Source organism: Copadichromis virginalis, linkage group LG2, assembly GCF_057382275.1.
Source record: "Copadichromis virginalis isolate Kocher_CV1m ecotype Utaka linkage group LG2, C_Virginalis_male_GT1.1, whole genome shotgun sequence".
Taxonomy (NCBI): Eukaryota; Metazoa; Chordata; class Actinopteri; order Cichliformes; family Cichlidae; genus Copadichromis; species Copadichromis virginalis.
In genome coordinates this window covers 23,136,937-23,156,186 of record NC_140619.1, presented here as the reverse complement: position 1 = coordinate 23,156,186, position 19,250 = coordinate 23,136,937, and the positions used below count along the sequence as shown (strand labels likewise).

The 19,250-nt window shown below is 43.9% G+C and overlaps 2 protein-coding genes and 1 long non-coding RNA gene across 7 annotated transcripts in view; 1 reads left to right on the top strand and 2 right to left on the bottom strand.

Moving 5' to 3' along the window:
• Positions 1-8,796, bottom strand: part of LOC146717312 (connector enhancer of kinase suppressor of ras 2) — a 68,057-nt gene extending 59,261 nt beyond the window's left edge. For 3 of the 4 annotated variants that reach the window (XR_014923192.1, XM_085474278.1, XM_085474282.1), the window contains exon 1: positions 8,407-8,796. Coding sequence is in view for 3 of the 4 variants with exons in the window: in XM_085474278.1 (XP_085330404.1) it covers positions 8,407-8,470 (64 nt within the window). In the remaining variant the exon portion in view is untranslated. The remainder of the gene's footprint in view (positions 1-8,406) is intronic. The other variant, XM_085474291.1, reaches the window with a different exon arrangement.
• Positions 8,797-9,532: 736 nt separating this feature from the next.
• Positions 9,533-11,289, bottom strand: LOC146717311 (uncharacterized). The gene is made up of 2 exons (XR_014923180.1): positions 10,921-11,289; positions 9,533-10,531 (listed from the first exon to the last, which is right to left on the bottom strand). It is a non-coding gene; the product is annotated as an uncharacterized LOC146717311 (long non-coding RNA).
• On the top strand, positions 10,525-18,312 carry hdx (highly divergent homeobox). Of its 2 annotated transcripts, XM_085474266.1 has the most exons (11): positions 10,525-10,657; positions 13,178-13,339; positions 13,460-13,606; positions 13,874-15,031; positions 15,110-15,166; positions 15,274-15,420; positions 16,065-16,263; positions 16,353-16,432; positions 17,380-17,472; positions 17,637-17,759; positions 17,842-18,312. In XM_085474266.1, the coding sequence occupies exons 2-11, from the start codon at positions 13,274-13,276 to the stop codon at positions 18,100-18,102; spliced, it is 2,331 nt and encodes a 776-aa protein (XP_085330392.1). In that variant the 5' UTR covers positions 10,525-10,657; positions 13,178-13,273; the 3' UTR covers positions 18,103-18,312. The 2 variants fall into 2 exon arrangements, with proteins under 2 accessions (XP_085330392.1, XP_085330397.1); XM_085474271.1 differs by lacking the exon at positions 10,525-10,657 and having other exon boundaries at positions 11,326-13,339.
• Positions 18,313-19,250: the final 938 nt, after the last annotated feature.

Genomic DNA, 19,250 nt, shown 5'->3' with positions numbered 1-19,250 from the left:
CGAGCTTTCTCAGCACCATAACCTCACCACATCGTTAATGATATTAAAATGTTGTATACTCAGATGACACAACTGCGCCACAGCGAGTGCGTGAGATGCAGTCACTGCATCCTCAGACAGTTTGCAGTGTTCAGAAAATATGAAAACTGACCTCACTCTCCTGTGCAGGACAAACAAGCCCAACCGAAATACACAAAAAGCAATTTTGAATGTGAAATGTCTTTCATAGTCATAAGCTTGTTCTCGTACCCTCTGGGAAATATTCTAAGGAATAAGATGTTTTATCATAGCTTATTTGTAATTATTCTCCAGTGGGCTCAGGCCACTCAGTGTCTTTCCAGTAACTGTTGTTTATTTGCCCGACACAGTTCAGGAACTGTAGTTGCTGAGTCTCAGCATCGCTCGTAACGTCTCTGATTTCTGCACCTCAGATGACATCTGGTAACAGAAATGTGTCAACTGTCAACAGTGTGACTTCTCAGACAGTTTTGATCGATAGTATTTTTTTCTTTTCAAATCAAGGCTACTGCCTGCAGCCTGACATAAAATGACATCCCGAGTATTCACAACAGCATAAATTCTCCCGTGAAAGGTTGTGAACTAGAGTCTGAGCAGCGCTTCTCACTTCTGGATGATCAGACTTAGAAGGTTTTTTTTTAAAATGAATTATTACTGAACTACAAGAGGAGACAGGACAGGAAATATTGGTAGTATTACAGTAGTTTTGCATGTATGCTATTCATGTATATTACTAGTACTGGACTCTTTGTAACCATTAAAACCCTGAGGTGTGGCATTCTTCAGAGCAGAAAATCAGCACCTCTATGGCGTCTTTTATTTAATCCACTGCTCTCTGTCATGGTCTTGCTAAAATCTTTATCCACTTTTCAGCACAAATTGCTGATTGCTGTCAGTTCCAGCAGGGTTTTCTTGGATATGTTGCCTGGATTAAATCCCCCGACAACATTTCAGCAGGATTCTATTGTCCTCTTTATCATTTAATAGCGTCCATTTTTTGTTTTTGAGCCATTCTTTGGTGGATTTGTCCATGTTTTTAAAACTGTTATCCTAAAAAATCCTGCCAAACACATCTACTGTTAAAGAGGCCAACCATCTTTGATTTGCCTTTACAAAGCACATACAGATGCCTGCTCTTTGCCTGTTTGTTCACAACAATATGCAAAATATGGGTTTGGTTCCTGACCCAACTGCTAACCTTCACATTGACACAGGAGTCAGGAGAGCAAGCTGCACATCCTGTGGTGAAATTTGCATTAAAAGGGTCGATCCTTGGCCGCTCCCAAATTCGCAGTTGCTTCAAACGACTTTCTTTAAAGTGTAATTATTTCAAATACTTCTGAGATTTTTTTAAAATCCTTTCCCAGACTCATAAGCATCCACAGCTTTTTCTCCAAAGACTTTTTAATTCTTGGCGTGATGACACGGCACAGACATCAATAGCAAAGAGAAGACCAAACCCAAGATCTCAGGGCTAATTAAGACAGGTTCCAGCGGTCACTCAAAATGCTAATTTTCTGTTATGTTTGAGTATATTACCATTATCAGCAGACACTGCTTCAAAAGGTGTCTGCTTGGCAGCTTGTGTAAATATTTTTCTCTGTACTTGTTTTTTTTTTATGCTGTGTTGCCTGCAAGGCCATTTTCTCTTTTCTCTCTTTTAGACGTGCAGTACTCAAAACATTCAGCTGGAAGAGAATATGCAGTCCGACAGGGAGAGATATAGATTTTAGTAATATGACTGTAGGTTCTGAATAGTTTTAATTTTTATTCTTAAAATTACTGTGAGATTAACTGATTGACACATTTGTCTATTGTTTTTAAAATATGAATGTAGCAAGCGCAGTTATGTTTTTATAACCTCAAGTCAAAGGCCCTGTGTTGTTTGTGCGTTAAATAGATCCCTATAGGAAACACTAAGGCAGCGGTGGGCAACTCCAGGCCTCGAGGGCCGGTGTCCCTGCAGGTTTTAGATGTGTTTTTGAACCAACACAGCTGATTTAAATGGCTAAATTAGCTCCTCAACATGTCCTGAAGTTCTCCAGAGGCCTGGTAACACACTAATCATGTGATTCAGGTGTGTTGACCAAAGGTGAGATCTAAAACCTGCAGGACACCAGCCCTCGGGGCCTGGAATTGCCCACCCCTGCACTAAGGGATCCCTTGATCCTGACCATCCCTGAATCCCAGAGTGCTAAGCCTTGAGCAAGCATCTCATGTTGACAGCTTCATCCACATTTCATGCGGTTCCCTCCAATCTTTTCCTCTTTCCTGGGCAAAATAAACCCCTCCCGTTCAGAAACACAAGGGTTGCCAGGCAACCAAAGGGAGAGATAGGCCTCCGAGCAGAAGTGAGCGATCAGCAGTTGCTTCCCCTCAAGACCTTGCACTGATACTAAGCTAAGGATCGCGCACACACATTAAGCACACAAATACTAACACAGTAGCCTGTACATGCCTTCCACTATGGCTGAAAGCTTGTTGAAGAGTTCTTGTTCTTAGAGTTGAGTTTGCCTCAAATTGGAAAAAAACCAACAACTTGCGGAAAACAGGCTCCACTGCCTGGCTGTTAATGTCAGCTGAAATCAGTCAAACCTTCGTCCTTCTTTGAGACAATGTTTGGGTCAGTTTGTGGCCTGGGCTAAGAGTGGTGACAAGCACCAAAGACTCCTGTCCTGTTGCCTTACCCTCCAACTGTGAGATCCGAGCCGGAGTAAGTGCATCGGCGAGCGCAAGGAAAAGACACAGCTCTCACTAAAAATATTCCTACTGTGAAATATTCATCACATCATGCCAGAATATTCTTATGACTGTGGCATTTTAGCTCCCCTGTACACTTCAAGTGCACCACGGCATCTTCTCTGAGATCCAGCTTGCAGGGAGGTGCCAAGAGGCAATCTCACAGAACAGGGTCAACCAGAAAACTGCGAGGAGTTCACGGGCAGCGCTTTACTCTGAGGATCTGACCTACCTGAGAGAATGTGAAGTGACTACAGTAAGGCTGGAATAGAAAGACTGATAATATGTTAACATGAGCTTTAGTTTTACCTCACGAGCCCCAACTGTCTCTGTTCTAACCCATTTACATTTGAGCTGCAACTTTACATAAAATCTGGATTAATTTACTGTCTGCAAAGGACATCGGGGTGCTTGGGGGAGGCAATCATAGCAGGTAATAATTTTGAGCTGATTAAAAAGGTGTATGTTAAAAATCTAACTCTACACGGCCACACAGTTAGCAGCGAGAGCAGGGGAACGAGCCATTTAGCTGCTACCAAGAAGCTGGTGGAGAACAAAACAGAGCTAAAATAAGAGTCGCTGTTTGACATTTATTTTAGTGCCCGGATACTTTCTAACTTTATGATCATAGACTCCAATCCAGTCCACCAGACAGCTTTAGAAGATGTGAATTAGAGATCGAACTTTTAACTGTATTTTAACAGGTTTTACAGCTTTTCCTACAGATAAAGACCTCCACCTCTATTCCCAGTCATACTACACCAAAGTACAAGGATATTTTCTCTCAGTTAATGAAAACTTTATATTCAAAATTTACCATTACGGGACAGTCTGAGCAATAAACTACCAGAGCATTTTCTGTAACTGTACAAGTTTATGTACTTTCATTGGTGTATGGCACATGATGTGAAATGAGTTTGACATATCTGCTCTAGCCTGTTACATTACAACAGCATCCTGGCTGGCTTTCTAAATTATTGGATTCAAGCATTTATATTCCAATGAGTCTGTGATTGCCAAAGAAACCTACAACTTTATACTGTAAAAACTGTAACTGCGGTTAAGTTTTTTTTTTTTACCTCACAGGCATTAACAGCAATCAAATGGTTTTTGCGCAAAGAATGAAGAAAACTGAATGTAGTTTCACAGCAAGCTGTTAGTGTGCACCATAAAGGATTTTATAGTGCACATTTGCTGGCTTAATTAGATATTTCAAGTGATCCCGTTTGTATATTATAAGACCTCATCTGAAGTCTTTGGCCCTGGGTTGAAAAACTTCATTTGATCCTAACATGTTTGGCCGTAAAACGGCAGCCCCGGAACAACAGGTGCAAAAACAATCCAGTAACGGACATGTGAACACACACACACACACACACACACACACACACACACACACACACACACACACACACACACACACACACACACAGGCCCCTCTGTCCGAGCAGCCGGATAGACCGGGTGCTTTGATATGATGCCCACTGCATCCCCTATTCTACACCCCGCTCTGAAACCGCTTCTCCCTTTCGCCATCATGCCCAGCATTCCCTTTTCACGCACCCTCATTTCCTCCCCCATCTTAGGCTCCTCAGCCTTTCTTTCATTTCGCTTTGGGCCTCCCGATCTCTGAATTCATGTCCCCGCGGTCTCTTCTCTCTATCTGTCCCTAACTCGAGGCAATGAAGCAGGCGGAGGGGAAACATGTGAATATGCGGCATGGGTCTACACGAGTCTGGATGTGCGCTGGGCATCTGCGTGTGCGTGTTGCTGCTTCCCCATCTTATGACATGTGCCGTGACTCCCAACATGATCAGATCTGGTTTCCATGACTACGGATGCCCCACTTTAAAGCTGCTGCTCCAGAGTTTTTGTATCCATGCCCGTGTCAGCGTGCGCGCATATCTATCTATCCTATCCTATGCTTCGCAGCATCGGTGCCCATACGTGACGCTTTCACCTCAGCATTTCTTTTGTGAATAATAGAGGACACGAGGAGTTTTCGCGTGTGTCCCCCCCCCGCCCCATAATAAGGCACACTCTTCAATCTTTAATGCAGCTGAAACTACGACAAGCACACAGTCAGAGCCGGGGGGAAGTGTTCTGCAACACAGACTTCCTTACCATACCAGCGGGAGACGCAATCAGAAGGCACAGTATGGAATGATGCTAAACATGGTCCTTAACACTCCAGGAGACTTAATCTACCACATAACATTGAGAGGAGCTCTTTAATAAGATCACACTACTACACATTAGTGAGCTGGAATCTTCCCTCCATCTGAACACAGACTACAGTCTATAGTCACCCAAAGCAGCCTCGCGCTGAATCAAATGTGACACCCCACCATTTACATCGAGATCGTTCCAATACATTAGCGCACGCGGAGAGGTAAGAGGGATTACTGCAGGAAAAGTGAGCTGCCTTATTCATTCATTTTCCTGTCAATGTATGCATCAGCAAGCTGCCGATACCGTGTGGCTGAAAGAGGACTCAGAAACAAGCCCAGATTGGAGCGCGCCACGCTTAACGCATCCACTGCGTCTGCACACACCCTTGGAGATGCATCATGCGCTCACACGCGCACATACATAGAGGAAAGTCCTCCGGTGTGGGTGTTTAAAATCAAAACAAATGCTGATGAGTCATCTTTCTGTGAGGCTCGCCAGTGTTCTGCCGCTGGAGTAGTCCTTCTACAGCAGCGGGAGATACAGTATGGTCTGCTATAGCTGTGTCAGGTTTTCTGGCTGGGGCTGCAGAATATCGTGTTTCCGTTCATATAAAAGGAAAGGGCTGTGGAGGAAAAGGAAAAGAAGAAGACGCCGTCCCACACAGAAGAGCAGAGCTTGTGTGGTTGTTGTTGTGCTGGTAAGGGATGGATTCCCAAAAATGTAGACGGGTATCCGCTGATTGATGCCCAAATCATCACCCACGCTCACGGATCACTTAAATGGCTCATTTTGTTCCAAGAGCTACAGCTTCTGGATGCTTTTTGCACACTCACACAGCTGACAAAATATTCGAAGTCATGGATATTATTCTTTTTTTTTCTTTTTTTTTACTGACTTTTCTTTCAATAGTTTTCAGACTTTTGCACGATTCTTGCACTGGTTCATAACATGTTTGAATGTGTTTGTTATTTCTGTCTTTCATCAAATGACAGTAAACACATTTTACAGGCACAGCATTTACACCATGAAAAAGGGAGATAATTTTGGCTTCTTCATGCGGGGAAAATATCAGTTTATCTTAATGTTTGTTGTCGGCACCCACGTGTTTGCTAAGTGTTTGCAAAAGCAAAGGGGGGGGGGGGGGGGGGTTGCTGAAGTACTTCTTCTTAAGAGAAGGTCTCAGAGTCACTGCTCTGCTAAAATGGTACAAGAGTACTTAGATCGGCGTGAGAGAGACGGGGTGCTCCCCAGCAAAGAGGCCAAATTGGAACCTACATAAACGGACAGATTAGCACTAGCTTTTCACATTTTACTTTGTTCACGCGAAAATAAGATGCCTTCCACTGGTCTGTTATAAATCCCTGCAGGGGAAAAAAACAAGGGGGAAGGAGCTTCACAAGAACAGGGATGACACTGTGAGATGCTGGCAAACATCTATGAAAACGAGCCTCCGAGCTTCATGTGAAAGAGGCCGGGATGTGGCTTGTTTTATGTGACCAAGATGAAACAGTTCTCCTTCAAAGGGTTGGATGCAAATGTGGACATATTTCTTTGCTTGTCCTTCACTGAACATAAAGTTTTTGTTTTTTTTATAAACAGTGCTTTAAGACGTCTAGGATTTGCATGTAACAAAACGTGAAAAATCGTGAAGCACGATCATTTGTACTCATTATCGAGCAGGTGGATTTGAATCGTGGCACTGAGTTTCTTTCCTCGTTTTTTTCTTTTCCACACTGAGAGCTTTTAAACTGCAGTGGGATGCGATGGCTTAATGACGATCACAACATGACAGTGGAAATTAGACCCACCAGCTCAACAGTTATGTTCTGTTTTTCAGGGTTTTTTTCTTGCTGATCAAATGGAACCTGGGCTACATGTGGAGAGAGGGTTTGTTTACACTGGAGAAACTGCAAATAAGGTGGACATCACTTTTTTGTTGGCACTGGCTCTGTAAAAGGGGGTAAAAGCTCTGATCACTTGCTTCTCGACATCTTGTGAGCAAATGTTTCTTTTTATTTTGTGTTCTGTTTCTGTTCTCCAAGTTGCGATATCTATTCACGATTTGGCCTGCCCCCATGTAATCTCACATAAAACAAACAAACAAACAAAAACATTAAAAGAAATCCGCTCAGCCTCTCTTAATATGCAGTGCCGAATGAGCACTCCACGGATCAGAGCATGAAGCTGGAGCTCCACTGGCTGAGGCCGAGGAGAAAGAGAGAGGTAGAGGTAGAGGGGAGCATAAAAACCTGGAACAACGTCGTAATCACTTTAATGTAACGCATCCCAAAATAATCCCTTTCCGCGTACTCAGATGGTGTGTTGGCTATACCTTGACTCTCCAACCCAAGAGATCACCGCTTGGCCGTCACACGAGGAAAGTAGTGGTCCCAAAAAGCCACACAGGGACGTGGGGATCGAGCACATCTCTACATTAAATACCGAACCTGGCCACTGCATATATAATTCAAACACACACTCGCAAAGTATCTGTTACACTCCTGTAACAGTCTGAGTCATCAAACAAGGAGCGATTAAGTCATCCTCTTAAGTAAGGGGTTGCGGACACCCTCCCTTTCCATTTCTATTGTCTGTCAATAGGCCTACCACAGTTTCTCTCACAGCTTCTGTAGATGACCATGTGTGTGAGAACACCACCTACCACCGCCACCAAACACACACACACACACACACACACACACACACACACACACACACACACACACACACACACACGCACGATTAGGGATTACTCATTCATACTGTCGCTTTGAAGGGACTTAACTCGTGCCAGCAAAGCGAGCAGCAGGGGGAAAAAAGCAAAAAAAAAAAAAAAAAAGCGAGTGTGATCGCTGCGTTTGCCTTATATGGCAGGCGGCATTGCGCTGTCCACGGTGCTGAAACGGGCTGGCGTGAGCCACTGGAGGGGGCGGGGGCGGGGGGGGGTGCATGCAGCTAACTACATTAATCACACACGCACGGTTGGCACGCGCACACATGCACGGCGAGAGGTGACATGGGTTTGATAAGGGCATGTGCCAGTGAGCGGAGATGACATATCTTCAGCATTCATTGATGAGAGAGATGCCGCCGCCGCTGCCATATATGGCTGGGCTTGCAGGAGATGCGCTCTCAAGCAAGCCAGATGACAGAAGCCTGAAGTCCCCGCTTCTTAATGGGGGGGGGGGGGGGGGGAATCCATGCTCGAACGCATTTCGGTCCACTTTAGTGACTTTAATCAGTCTCCGAGTGGTCTGGCGCAGGGTACAGGTTTGGACAAGGAGAACACACATGCACAGAGCGTGGCCCTCTGCTACTCATCACCACCACCATCATCATCACCATCCTCATCATCATTATCGTTATCGTCGGTCTAACCACAAGCAGCATGAAAACGTTAGAGCATGGTGCAACAGGGAGAAAAAAAGAAAGAGAAAAGGGGGATGGGGGTGATGGTGGTGGGGTATCCAACATTACCTTTCATCCAGTCCAGCACCTGCTTTGGTGTCCATTTACTTATAGGTTCCATAACCAAAGCCATGGTGTCACAGTCTATCCGAGATGAACGGCGCACAGCTCAATGCGGGCGACATAAAACGACTTGTCAGTCACATCTGGAAACACGGAGCGGAGTGGCTAAATCTGAGGGGAAACCAGACGTGGTCGGGTTTATTCTCTCCATCGGAGCATGGCCGCCTGCAGAAAACGGTGAACTGGATGCGGTGGTGCAATCCACACGCGCACACACGGACACGCACACACACGCTTTTCTCCTCTTCTCTCTTCGCTTCTCCCTCTCCCTCCCTCCTCTCGTTCCCTCGCTCTCTCACTCTCTCGCTCTCTTTCTCGTGCCTTCCCGCCAGCCAGCAGCCCCGCGCTCTGTGAGAAGTGGATTCGGTGGGCGCACAGGGGATGGAGCGACCCCTCCCCTCCCTTCCTTCTCCTCTCCTCTTTTTTCCCCCTCCAGCCCGCCTCGCTGCAGCATCACTAGGGCCACCACTCATAATACAGACCAGGGAATGGTGCAACGCACACCATATAGGGAGGATCTCTCTCGGTCTCCCTCCCTCCTTGCCTTACATACACATGTACATATACACAATGTGGGAGGGGTGTCTGGGGGTTGGGGTAATGCAAACAGTAAATAAACAGCAGACTATGTAGCAGCAACACCCTGATAAATAATATATGAAATGCAGTAGGTTCTACTGAATACAAGAGACGGTATAAGTAGGGCACTTGTGGAAATTTTCAGAAATGATCATTAATTATGTTTTTTTTTCTTCCCAGCAAAGAAAGAATTCGTCAGCGCTGCTTTGCAATACCACGTCTGCGCGTCAGCAGCTCGTGCCGCATCACATGGCAAGCAGGTGTAAGATTTTTCTTCTTCTCCTCCTCCTTTTTTTAAAGTTCAGTCTGTGAGGAAATCAGCATCAACTTTGTCAGGCGTTGCTGCTCGCTGTGTGGACCCTAGCTGGGAGGAACAGCGCCCCCTGCTGCGTACCTGGGAACCAGGTGACGTCATGGATTACAGCAGCGCCCGCTTCCACACACATCCACACCACCAACTTCCACTCACGATAGATACCGTTTCAGGTCATCGTTTAGGAATGAGAGACATCTTTATTGAGAGAATTAATTAATTAATTCGGCAGAATTAAAAAAAAATTAGCAACAGTACAAAGTGCTTACGTGACCCTTCTTAGTGGCAGTTTATATTAATAATGACTCTAGAAGTCATCTAAATTAAAACGAGATTCAATTATTGTTTTATAATATTTGCAATTGACAGGCAAGTCTTTGTTTCATTGTCATAGATTCAAAGTAAAACAAACATCAAATATCAGTTTCTCATACAGAAAAATCTCTATTATAGAGGTATCTTACAATAAAAGCACCTTGAGGTGACTGCTGCTGTGATTCGTTTATGTCCAAAAATGGTAATTGAATAGAAATCAGCACCTATTTTTTTATAGCACCGAGTCTCCGTGTTGATTGTTAGTGTTACCTATAAACTCCTTGGCTGTAACAGGTACTGAAAATCAGCTACGTTGTGGACCTTGCTGAGAGTGCATCCAAACTTATGTTAGATGAGGTGCTTAAACTTTATTACTATAAACAGTAATTCAGTTCACATATATATGTTTTGTATCTTCATTATCATAACAAATTCATATAATGAAAACATATGTGCATATTTACACCATCTTAAAGTTTTATAAGTGTAGATTTTACATCTCCAAAAGCAAATTCTAATATTCAGCGAAACGTATAATAACTCATGAAGACCTTAGCCAGAACTCTAAACACATCTGCAATCAAACAAAGTGTGCGTGGGGGGGTTGTTGTGTTATTTTTTTGCAGCCTGTAGTGAAACAGTTCCTCCTTGTGCAGTGCTGTAGAGGGCAGTTTAAGTAAGAGATATCCAGGTGAAGAGAAAACGAGGCATTCCCCACCCAAACTTTCCACTGCTTCCATGTCTGTGACCTCCTCCTTCCAGCAGTCCTGTGAACAAAGTCAATGGTGGGCGGGACTACGGTGCTCAGTTTTCAGCCTGTTCCGAACGTGACAGCGATGATCTCGAGCTCCCATTGGCTCCTGTCTGCAAATACGTCACAATCATGATTAGAATTGATGATCGGACGTTCTGATTTCATTGTCTAGCAAAGGGGACTGGTGAAGAAATCTGCTGAATTTGAGCGTTCGTCTGATTTTAACATCAAAAATGGTATGTAGGGACGTGATTTTTCCTTTTTGCTTCAGGGTACCCCAGAACGCTTTGTAGCCTGGCATCCGCTCGAAGCCAGGGTCAGTGAGAATGATCCTGCCGCGGTCGGGAAATCACAGATTTGAAGGAAAAGTTTAGCTGCAGCTATCCATTGGGAGAGCTATGCTAATGCTAGCTAACGTTGGCTGGCTCAGACATGGCCGCTCGGGCCTGCAAGCTAACGTAGGCTGTCTGTGTTGCCATTGTGACAAAGCGGTTCTTACCCGGTCAGTTTACTGTGCGGGTTTTCGACCGTAAAGTTATGGCACGAGCCTCCCGTGCGGTAAATCCGCGCCGGAATCCGCCGTTTCCTGACGTGCCCACAATTTGTTTGCTAATTCTCTCCTTAATGTTTCCATATTGACTGTAGCCATGCGCAGTCAGCCTTTCAAAATAAACCTGCCGCCTGCTTATTGGTCGCACAACATTCCCGTATGTGACTTTTGTTTCAAACAAAACATTTCCCAGCTCTGCTTTAAAACTTGTTCGCCTTTGTTTTCCCAGCTCTGTGAAAGTCCGCGTGGGGTTTTTTTTAACGCTAATTTGGCTACCGCTGTTTTCTTCCTCACGACCCCGTCCTAACGCAGGACAGCACTGCTACGAAACTTGCACACATTTAAAAGTCTCACATTTAACTCAGCCATGTTAATAAATCAGTTTGAAACAAATGGACAAGGTTACCTGTGTGCCACTTCATTACTCATGACGGTGTGTACAATTAAATTGAAGGCTGAATGGCTCTAACAATTACCAGGAGTTTCAACAGGACCATTTGTTTTGTTTTTGCCAAAAGTCAGGCATAACGTTATCATTTATAAGTATGTAATTATGAATTTTGGATTTATTAAAGTACTCTTAGTGGTTTTCATTTGATAAAACAAGTACTTGTTTTGATTAGTATTTTGAGTATTTTAACTGCACTAAAATTACGCAGCTGCTCAAATGACTGAGTACTGTTATGCTATTATAGTACTGGACTATTATAACTTTTATGCCCTGTGCCCTCTTTCCTTTGCATTCTGCTTTCAAGGAGCCAGACTGTCTTTTAATTTTGCAGTTATCCGAGAAATAGTTCTGCAAGATTTTCAATGTTTTTCTTTTGAAATTGTTTATTTTTTTCACTCTTTTCCAATCCAGTTGGTGCACCTGAGCATTTTCAGAGAGATGCTGTTTTTGTTTGTTTGTTTGGTTGTTTAAACCACTTGACTATGACTCATTCAAGCATAAAAAAGGCTCTTAACTCAATGGATGAACCGGTTTCATATCTACACATAACAATTTAGCAAAGAACTGTTTTTAAATTGTTAAAATGTTATTTGTTACTAGCAGTCTGTTGCAGAATCACATAATTTGTTGTCATTTCTTTAATTTAATTCACAAAAAAATCCCAAACATAACAGAGTTTGACAGGTGATTGCTAACGAGAGGTTAGTTGACAACTTGGCATATCTTGGTGTGGTGTGCAGTGTATCCAAAAAACAAAAACAAATGTGAGGAAATTGGACAAGTAGAGGTTGAAAAAAATGATGAAAAAGCCTAACACAGGACCTGTGAAATGCATCTGACCTTCAGCTGAATCATCTGTTGTTCAGAGAAGCCTCATTAGAAATGGTCTCAGTCGTAGGTAAGGAAGGAAAACAAGGAGAAAGAGGGAGAGCAAGAACTGGACTGAAAATCAGTGGCAACAGGTCTGATGGAGTGCCAAATCCAAATTTGAAATTTCTGGTTCAGTTATGAGAGAGAGGTATGACAGCGAGGATTTATAGCCATCTGTAAAATACAATGGAGGCTCTGTCATGGTTTGGTGCTGCATTTCAGTTGGTGGTGTTGTCATGCATGGAAGCTGTCTGACTGTCAACAGCTTCATTTTTCAGTATGGCAATGATCCCAAAACAAACTGCCAATGCGATAAAAGCATACCTGGATAGAAAAACACTATCAGTCATGGATTGTCCTCCCCAGAGCCCAGACCTCAACATTATTAGAGCACTGTGGGATGGTCTTGACAGAACAGAACAAAAAGCAGCCAACAAGCAAAGAATAGGTTTGAATGCCCTTCAGGAAGCCTGGAAAACTATTCCTTAAGACTACCTGAAGAAATGACAAGAAAGTTTGGCTCAGGGAGTCCAGGCTGTGCTGAATAATGAAGGTGGTTGCACCAAGTATTGGCTTTAAAGCTGTACCTCTGTCTTTGCCTTATATACTGTATTTATATAGTTATATAAGGTGAACCATATGTGTTTCAGTTAATCACTGCACTTATTTCCTATTTTCCGAGCAAAATATAAAGAAACGAGTGGTGGCTCAAGACTTTTTTGTTACGTATATATGTGTGTGATAAAAGTGATTTCATTTCTGGGGTTTTTTTTTGTCAATCCACACTGCTAAATGGAGTAATGTTTTTTTTTCCTTTTCTTTTACTATTTATACTCTTTGTTTACACTTTGCAAGAAGGTGTTGTCTGCTTTGCTTTCTCCTCAGCCACACTACCCAGCGGCACGTCGGGTACACTGAGACAAAATGGGCACAAACAAAATAGTGCAAATGTAGAAATACGGAGGTTTCGCTTTGATCTGCATGGCTGCCCCGTTCCCCTCCAGCAGTAGAATGGATGCGTGGCCACAAAGGCGTGGCCTGCAGACGGTGAGTACATCAAGAGTTTCTGTTGGTTTTAGCCAAAGAAAGAAAATTCCATAATTAAATAATTAAAATTTCCGCGAGCTGGGACTTAGTAGTAGTAATTATCTTTCCTTTTCCCCTAAGATGAACCTGCGGTCAGTATTTACGGCTGAGCAGCAGAGGATCCTGGAACGTTACTATGAGAATGGGATGACCAATCAGAGCAAGTCTTGCTTCCAGCTAATACTGCAGTGTGCTCAGGAGGCCAAATTGGACTTCAGTGTTGTCCGGGTAGGCCCATAAAATGTGCTTGTGCGTGTGAACGAGCAGTAGGGAACCCTTTGCTATGATTTATGCTCTGTTTCGTTTTTATTAAGGAATGTTCATGTAATGCTGCAGCAGGTAATCAAGGCAGTGAGTCAGATCTATACTATGCGAGCTCTTCATCTAGTGTAGAGTCATGAGTTATTGCCCTCACTTAGCAGAATTAGTTCCCCTAATGTTTTGCAGAATGCTTTTTTAAGTGATGTTACTGAGCTGATTGCTCTCTCCCTGCAGACATGGGTTGGCAACAAAAGGCGTAAGCTCGCCTCCAAGGTTCCCCAGAATGGAGGGGTGTCTCATTCCTTATCTAGTCATGGACTAGCTGGGGGAATGCTCTCCAATCACACATTGGCCGGAGGTGCTTTGTCCAATCACAGCCTAGCAGTAGGAGCGCTGCTTCCTGCTGACATGACTGCAGCGCGGAGCATCCAGAACCGCGTGCACCTTCTCCCTCCATCCTCGTCCTTCCCTTCTGTGTCGTCGACACCTTCCCCGCCCTCATCTTCCTCACCCCTAAGCAGTGGAAGCAACAACAACAATGATGTAATACTAACAGGGATCTACTCTCTGAACCCTGGCCCTCAGTCCCGACCGAGAGCCGCGGCCCCACCGCCTCAGTCAGACTCTGACCTCTCTGCGCACACATCCTCATCTCTGATGAACCAGGTGCTGCAGATCAGGAACAGTTCCTCCTCCTCCTCACCCGTCCACTCCAAGTTAGTGTCACTTTCTCAGAATCTCCCATCCCTCACTTCTGCCTCAGGGCCTTTAGTCTACACTGCAGTCAGAAAAGGCGCTTTATCCCTTGGGGAGGGGGGGGTAAGCGCAGGAGCAGGGGTAGTACCTCACAGCTGGACTAGACAATACGGTACAGCGCAAATTCGCCCTTGGTCCTCTTCCTCACAATCCCAGACTCAGCTTCAGCCCAGACCTCACTCCAACCCACAACCTCAGCCGCCTGCTCCGCAGAAAACTCGGGTCTCCTTGCCAGTTCACAACGCCGGCCCCTCCTCTGATCACACACCTCGTATTCAGCAGGTTTTCACCTTGTCAGAAAAGGGCGACAGGGACCGCCTCAGACCCGGACCAAAATCAGCTCTTAAAAGCCAGGAAACCCACAGGTCAGCACCTCTGGACACCAGTCATAACTTCTCCATTGCCATGGAAACTGGAGATGAAGAAGATGAGTGGCAAAGGGAAGAAGAGTTGGCAAATATGGCCGCTCAAACACACATCCACAGGGAGCAGACGTCAGCCAGCCCAATCGGGGCCGAAGTGTCTGTCGTGCGAGGAAACCACACACCTCCGATGACGAGCTCCAGACCCGCATTGCTTCAGGGCAGCTACTCCCTCACAGCACAGACCTCACTTACAGGGGAATCCAGCTCACAAGTAGGAGCGGTTTTATTGCTGGTACATTCGTCCCTTTAAGTGAGTTGACAGATTTAACCTGCGTGTCTTTGTGTGCAGACTGCAGTTGGTGTATCTGCTGCCCCCTGGGTTATTAGCAACTCCAGAAAGAGAACAGTAAGTGCTCTAAAGCACCACATTTATGCACGCATGTAGCATGCTGGAAATAAGTAATACAATTATAGATGCGAGACATGTAGTCAGACAGGTGTTTGTGTTTTCAGCTGCAGGATCGGACCCAGTTCAGTGATGGGGATCTTATCCAGCTAAAGCGCTACTGGGACCGAGGCATGACCAGCCTGGGCTCAGTGTGCAGGGAGAAGATCAGCGCTGCAGCAAACCAACTCAATGTAGACACTGAAATAGTCAAGGTAGCCAACTCAACAAGAAAGAAATAGCTTAATGTATTCTAGGTTTGGAAGAATCAAAAAAGAGACATGGCATTGCATACGCTACAAAACAAATGGTAAAGCTTTGGGTCTTCAGTTGTTCACTTATTTATGACATTTAGTGGAAACAGGACTATTTAACTTGTCTGAGCTCTTGAGGGCTGTTAGAAAGGAGAAAAGAACAACTTTTCTGGGTCAGGCTTTCTAACTTACTTGCACAATGTTGTGTAAAAGTCATGCTGTTATATATCAGGGCCACAGCAGGAATGCTGGTAGACTAAATATAGTCTCTAAGTCCTGACACACACACATGACCCTGTGCCATCTCACTTACAAGGATATTTATTGCAAGGAATAAAACTTTTGCCTTCAGAGTTACAGTAAATTAGGACTATCTTCAGATCACTGCAAAATAATTTCCTTGCTGCAACTGGTGCAGTTCACCATCTGACCTTGCCTTCTGACTTTGGTGATTGGATGAATCAGTGTTAGAGAATCTTGTTACAGATCAAAGAGGCAGTCCATTTGTTTAATAAGCGCACTCATAGAAAATCCGGGTATGGAAATATACCGGACACCTGCTGATACTTATCCCGGTCTCCCATTTGTTCTCACATGATTTACAGACATGGATCAGTAACAGACGGAGGAAGTACCGTCTGATGGGTATTGAAATCCCTCCACCCAAAGGTGGGCCTGCTGTATTCACAACCTCATCGCCAGGAAACCAATCGCCAGTGTCCCTCAGCCCTAACGAGGAGCGCCTCAGAACCCCTGAAATCGGAGATGACATGAACGATGGCGGCTCTGTGTGCCTGTCTGAGGGTGAGGCCGCTGATGCCGTCCGCACATTAACACATCCTGTGTACAAACCGTGCATCCCGGCATTTACGCAGTATCTATCTCAAACCTAGATGGCACCATCGATTCACAACACAGGGATGGAGAGGATGGAAACGATCTGTCCAATGCTGCTCCAATGGCCAATAATGTGGTACTTTATGAGTTCTTCTTTATATTAGAGCCTCATTAGCTTTTGTGATTTGTAGAATTCATATTAACATGTAATGATATGAGTTTAGCAATTAGGCTGAGAGTTGTCTGCTAAAACTGAAGCTAGTTTGGTTGACAGCAACTATAATTCACTGCAGTATTAAAGGGGATGCTTGGAGTGCAGTCTGTTTACCAGAAAGACTAAACCGCTAACTCCTTATAATGTGTTTCAGTACAAGCTTTAAAAATGTTGGAGATCTTAACATGCAAGTCTGTGGATGTCAACTCACTTTTAGAAACAGCCTCAGGTCTCCATTAAAGGAACTGCACATAGCAGTGGCTACATTTTTCTGAGTCTTCAAGGTTGCCACCCAGTGACTCGCAAACTTACATCACAATGTGCAATGTGCTTAGTCAGCCTTTTTTCAAAGGGGACTTTTCAACATTATAGTAGAGCTAATATTATGTTCATACATTAAGCTTTAGAGGATTTTAATTAGTACCCAGGAGAAATGTAGCAGTGTATAAAATCAAAAGCAACCTAGTGACAAATACAATGCTTACGAATACATTTCTTGACCAATCGCAGGCACATTTTTTTTATCTTAGCTTGTTGTGATTAAAGGGTCACCATGTAGCCAATAATTGTATTTATTTTTCTCTGCCTCAGCTCATTTTTCTAAATAATAGTTCTAGAGCACTGATTAAGATGACTGTTGGGTTATTAGGTTTTAAATGAATTAGTTTTAAATAATTGTAAAAGCCTTTTCATTCTCATTCTCTGGATTATTTATTGACGAGGATGATGGTGATGTATTGTTTACTTAATTGAGGAGAGGCTTCATGTAATGTGTATAAGGGTATAATTATCACCGAAACTGTTGGAAATCATTTTTCTTTGCTCGTTTCCAGAGTTTAAAGTGATTTGATGTCTGTGTTTTTTAACAGAAGATCGAAGTGATCGATGAGGACGAGGAAGCCGATGAGGATGAATTAGTGGCTTCGGACCTTGAGCAAATGCAGAACCTGCTGGAGTTCAAGGTGAAAACACCCACACAGACTGTGACACATTCACAAAGCATTGCTCACGGTGCTGTAAAAGCGGCAAAGATAAAATGCACGATGGTAAATGTGCTGTAACCTGAATTAGCATTATTTTAAATTCTGAATGGATTCTTTGCCTTGTTTGGATCCTTCTGTTTCAGCATGAGGAAGTCCAGTTCTTGGAGAATGAGCTAGAGAACCAAAAACAAAAGTACCAGGATCTTGCAAGCTTCACAAAAAGCCTGCTCAGTGCTGTGAGGAACAATGACCTGGAGAGGCAGCAGGTATGTTCACAGTCTTGTTTATATGTTAAATGAGAAAAGCTTATTATCAGTGTCTAAGCTGAGTTGTGCCGTGCATGTTTAGGAACTCATGGCCAGTCTACCTCAGCCTTCAGACCAGGAATGGGACATGACCGTGGACAGAGGAGCCCAGTCTCCTGCTGAGTCAGCAGATGAATCCTCCAACCACAGTAACCCCCAGGCAGCCTGCGCGAGCTTCAGAGACCCTCAGCTGGCCCAGGCAAACGAAGTCCCGCTGGTCACCATGATCAAAGATGATACTGATGTTGCCGAGCCCTCTGCATCAGAGGAGCAAATGCAGGAAGCAGAAGCAGAACCAGAGTGACACAGACACACTTATAGAGATGTTTCCTCACTCCAAAAAGAGGCTTATTTCAAACTATAGAGACTGTAGTGTCTAACAATTACAAAAACACTCTTGGAAAAGTCACACTCCACGCCCAGTGCCTGTGGATTGACGCTTCACTTATGACTGTTGGGCTTTTTTACTGCATATCATTCGCCTTGAGAGAACAATAAATGACCTCTAACTTAACTTTGTCTCGTGTTTTGTTTTTCTCATGTATTACTGAGTATGAGTAGGAAATTATGTAGGAATTTAAGCTGTAAAAATACAACTTCTTAAAAACATTAACAAACTTGTAACTGCAATGATCGCAGCTGCATACACACACACTGCTACTGGAGCGCCATCAGTATGAGTTCAGTTAATCAACTTCAGTGCATCCAGAATGCTGCAGTGAAAGTACTGACGGGGACTCCAAGCATACAGGCTTGAATAATCAGGCCCCATCTATTTTCATCTTATCTCACCCCAGTAGAGCACTTTGCTCTCAGGCTTTTGGCTTACTACTGGTTTCTAGGGTATTTAAAAGTAGAATGGGAGCTTCAGCTTTCAGGCCCATTTTCTGTGGACGTAACTCCCAGTTTGGAATCGGGACACAGACATCCTCTCTAATTTCAAGATTAGCCTTAAAACTTTATTTTTTTGATTAAGCTTATAGTGATGGTTGAATCAGGTGACCTCAAACCCTTCCTTAGTTACACTGCTGTAATAGTTGCAGGCTGCTCAGAGTTGGGTTGAGCCTGGTTCTGCCAGATATTTCTTCCTGTTAAAATGGAGATTTTCCTTACCACTGTCGCCAAGTGCTTCCTCAGGTTTGATTGTTAAAATACAGTTAGTCTTATTGCGAATACTGGTATTTATTAACAGATTGGCACGTAAGTTTTGACCTACTGTATCTTGACTTGTACAAGGAAGTATTAATGGCCAAATATGTACACGAATATATATTTAAATAATTAAGCTGTATTGTTTAGACTGAAGAAATGCGTGTGCCAAATCAAATAGACAAATCCACGCATGTAGTCGTTCACTACAGAAACACGGAGCATTTGTGGGTGGGAGAAAGCTGCAGAGAAAGCGGAGAGCGTTAAGCCTCTTATATGCACTTAAACCAGGGATGGAAAGGC

Bases quoted from the DNA above. Each gene is read 5' to 3' on its own strand.
- hdx (XM_085474266.1), top strand. From the start codon at position 13,274: ATGGCTGCCCCGTTCCCCTCCAGCAGTAGAATGGATGCGTGGCCACAA. The intron at 13,340-13,459 runs GTGAGTACATCA...TTTTCCCCTAAG, and splicing joins AAAGGCGTGGCCTGCAGACG to ATGAACCTGCGGTCAGTATT. The intron at 15,032-15,109 runs GTAGGAGCGGTT...CTTTGTGTGCAG, and splicing joins CAGGGGAATCCAGCTCACAA to ACTGCAGTTGGTGTATCTGC.